Raw genomic sequence first — 3,773 nt, forward strand, 5'->3', positions numbered from 1 at the left:
TCTTAGCCGTTAAAGTATACTAAAACACTAATAGAACACACAGAACACCTTCAAATAATAGCACAAGTAAGTGGCCGATATGCCACAACTATCTCAGTTTGCTCGATGTTTACTGACAGTCGCGAAAAGAACATAAAGAACTTTTCTAGGCAGCTCGCGACAGAAACAAAATGTCGGGAAAGTTTGACCCGACGCATGCGCAAATCAAATTTTCGACTAAAAAACGACTCAAAACTGGTGGTAGGGGGTATATGTTTTATCGCCTACAGCCTACATTTTTCATCTAACCGAAAAAACAAACATTTCTTGCACAATTTCATGTCCACCAGCAACTATCGAGCACAATGTATACCTGTCACTATGCACCGTTACGGAGCCTATTTGTTTACAAATATGCTGACCTCTTTTGTTGTCACATCTCATACACACATTTTACATGTGAACTATTAAATTAGTTCCATGTGACCTAAGGTCACAAAGGAACTAATAATAATAATAATAATAATAATAAATAGAAGATGATCATTTACAACTTTCACCACTAGTTTCTTTTGAGTTTGAAGATGTATTCCCAATACTTGTAAATAAAATTACAATAAAAAAATTTGGCTGAGTGTTTGATTGAATCGGGGAGGATATTGTGCCCTAGAAATATTCATAGCTGGGTCTATCACACTGTTGCCACGTAAACAATTCCATGTTCTTAATTCTTAAAATCAAATCTATGTAGGTCATTATTTTTAGTTTTTGTGTGGAATAGATGAAATATAATTGTCATTCAACAACTATGAAGAGGTTCACTGCATGAACAAAAGCTTGTGTATATTTTCAATGAGGTTTGTGAGTCTGTAAAGTGTTAATTAAAGTCATAGATCTCGGAATAAGTTTACCTTCTATAAGAGCTTCCACAGCCGAAAAGAGTTGGAGTTTTTTCAACTTTTCAATGAATGATTTTATGTTTTCTTCACAAATTTCTCTTCTGTGCTCTAGATCCCTAATCAAATGCCAACTGTCTTTATATTTTTTTAGACGCGTCGTGTTAAAAAAACCATCCAGTGTTGCTACATCCGCTTCATTCAATGTCATTCCTAGTTTTACAAGCTTTTGCCTGTGTGGTGTGAATTTTGATATTTCATTCTGGAATAATGGAAGCAGATTGTTATTCTTTAGTATGAATCCAAATTGTTTAGTTATATTTATGGTGTCGCACAGAATACTAAGATCTTTCGGACTCAGATTCCCAGAAGCACGCAAGTTGTCCAGCAAGTCACGCATCTTATTAGCTTTATCTAGTGTATAAACATCAGTCACATGATCTCTGTACAATACTTTCAGCATACTAATGGAGTCACTTCCATCGTACCATTCTGATATATCATGCAATAGCTGACTGTAATCATCATCAGAGATTCCTGGAAATAATGTAACAATAATTATATCAAATTGTAACCTCTTCTTAAACATGATGAAATCAATGATAATAATAATAATAATATGATAATAATGACAATACGCAGAAATTATTTATTAACATTCCACAATTATCATGAACACTTAATGTTCATAAACCTAAGAGATAATTTAGATGGGCCAATGGTCAAAAGAGTTCATCCTGATAGGGGCAGGAAAAGCTTTTGATACGTATACTATGTAATCTGATATTATGGGAATAGGACAGCAATCCACACCACTTTGGTTGGAAAAAATGCCACAAGAAGAAGCAGAATCATACACCGCTATTAACATGCCAGGGGTTTCAAGATTGAAGAAGTCACTTTCTGGGAGGCCTGGATAAATAAGCTTTCAAAAAACATCTAATTTTATTTTGTTAAACGTGTGTGTGCTGATATGCACGGATGGTAATGCATAGCAAAATCATGCAAATATCATGAATTTGCAGGAGATGGGTTATATTTTGGGAGATAGTTTGCTTGCTCGTGGGAGACAGGGAGGTTGTCCTGAGTTCTGCAAGACTTGCGCAAACCACTTGGTGATAGTTTGCTTTCCAATTACAAGGTCATGGTTCAAAACACCAGGATGTGTACTCATAGTGAATACAAAACAACTTCACTTTTTAACCTTTACAAACAAACCTAGCTCATGTAAAGTATCTTGTGTAAAAAGTTAAAATGCAAATGCTGCAAACCCACAAACATGTATTGTTGAGTATTACCTTTAATGTAAAATTATGCTTCAAGATATATCACATACCTTGATTTGATTGCTCAATTGACTTTTTTGTCATTATTTCTTTTGTTCTTTTCTGTTTGATTTTTCCTTTTATTGTTTTCTTTTCTGGGTCATCTTCAGAGATATCTTCACTATCTGTTGGACAATTGTAGAAATAACATAGCACTCACTAATTGCATAGAATAACAATTATCATTTATTTTATAAATGTTTTACTCAATGTTAACCAATTTAAGATACAGGTGTATATTTCTTGTATTAATATATTTTTAATGAATATCATGAATTGATGGTGCTGTCAATAGCCTACACACAATTATTACTTCCTACACACTTTAATGCAATTTGTATTAAACTTGTTTCTAAAGAAATTGAGGACACAAAAATACCGTGGTTGAACCATGTGGAAAATTATAAAATACAATAATAATCATTTATTAATAATAATATTCAAAAGTATATTTGAATTAATTTTCGCATTAAATTATTTCTTATACATTATTTTCTTGGATACATAAATTAAGGTTAACTCACCTCGTGATGTCTCTTCTTCCATAATGTCACACTTTTTTTACAATTGATCAATCTATGAGGAGTAAAAAAATAAATTAGAATTTGGAACCTACTATCAGTGGAGTTGAATAGCTCAGTAGTTTTAATGCTTGCCATCTGATAAAAAAATAAATAAAAATTTGGGTATTTGGTATGAAATTAATTTAGCCAAATAGAAACTGGATTAGCCAAAACAAAACAATTAAGCAATGATATCTTCACTTCCAATTTGTCTAATTCTGAATAAAGCTAAATCAGAAAATTCATCTTTTATAGGGTTTGGCTATTTGGCTAATGGGTCATTCCATGTCAGTGAACATCCCATTGACTCAAATTTTAACGAAAATTGGGACAAATGATTATGGGACAGAGAAAAGTTTTAATTACTTGGATCTAAAAACATATATATACCAGAACATAACTTCAAACAAGAGCATCAATGATGCAATAGCCCACTTGACAATAGCTGGCAATGTTTAAAGTGCTGTCGGTGGGTGGAGGTTGTGTGGAGTGTTGTTATGTGTATTGAGCATAAAGAAAAACATTTAAAGTTAGAGTTAGTTACAAGTATGCATCATCATAGACCTTTTTTGTTATGTTCACTTAACAGTTTGGTGAGTGAATGGAATTTGTTGCATAGAAGTATTTCACTTTTAATCATCCCTCATCAGTCAATAACGATCTTCATCATTACCATATATGGATAACGGCATCTACAAGTCTAGATAACGATGACAGTTGCCATCCCATGGTAATTCGCGAAAAAAGAAATCCACTCCACCCCCATTAAATACGACTGTCGGCCTACATTTTATGTAATTAACATCTGATCTAATATATTACGTACCTAGGCCTATGTGGTTGGCTACGGATAGCTAAGTGTAGAGTACGAATAGCTAAAATATTCATAAATGTAAAGGAAAATCATCCTAGAGCAATGCTGAAAAGCTACCGTCTCAATAGAACAAAAATTCCATGTGGGACCTTGCTATCATGTATCTAACGGCAACGTCCTTGTCATCAACCACAGC

General features: G+C 33.3%; 1 protein-coding gene across 1 annotated transcript in view; it reads right to left on the reverse strand.

Moving 5' to 3' along the window:
• The window catches only part of LOC117116685, a 21,104-nt gene extending 18,326 nt beyond the window's left edge, over positions 1-2,778 (reverse strand). The window contains exons 1-3 of the mRNA XM_033260775.1: positions 2,725-2,778; positions 2,212-2,325; positions 891-1,412 (exon numbers count right to left, since the gene is read on the reverse strand). Coding sequence (XP_033116666.1) covers positions 891-1,412; positions 2,212-2,325; positions 2,725-2,746 — 658 coding nt within the window. The 5' untranslated portion in view covers positions 2,747-2,778. The remainder of the gene's footprint in view (positions 1-890; positions 1,413-2,211; positions 2,326-2,724) is intronic.
• Between the last annotated feature and the right edge of the window lie 995 nt (positions 2,779-3,773).

Source organism: Anneissia japonica, unplaced genomic scaffold (genome assembly GCF_011630105.1).
Source record: "Anneissia japonica isolate Jap-2015-1 unplaced genomic scaffold, ASM1163010v1 scaffold288171_len29523_cov121, whole genome shotgun sequence".
NCBI classification, from domain to species: Eukaryota; Metazoa; Echinodermata; class Crinoidea; order Comatulida; family Comatulidae; genus Anneissia; species Anneissia japonica.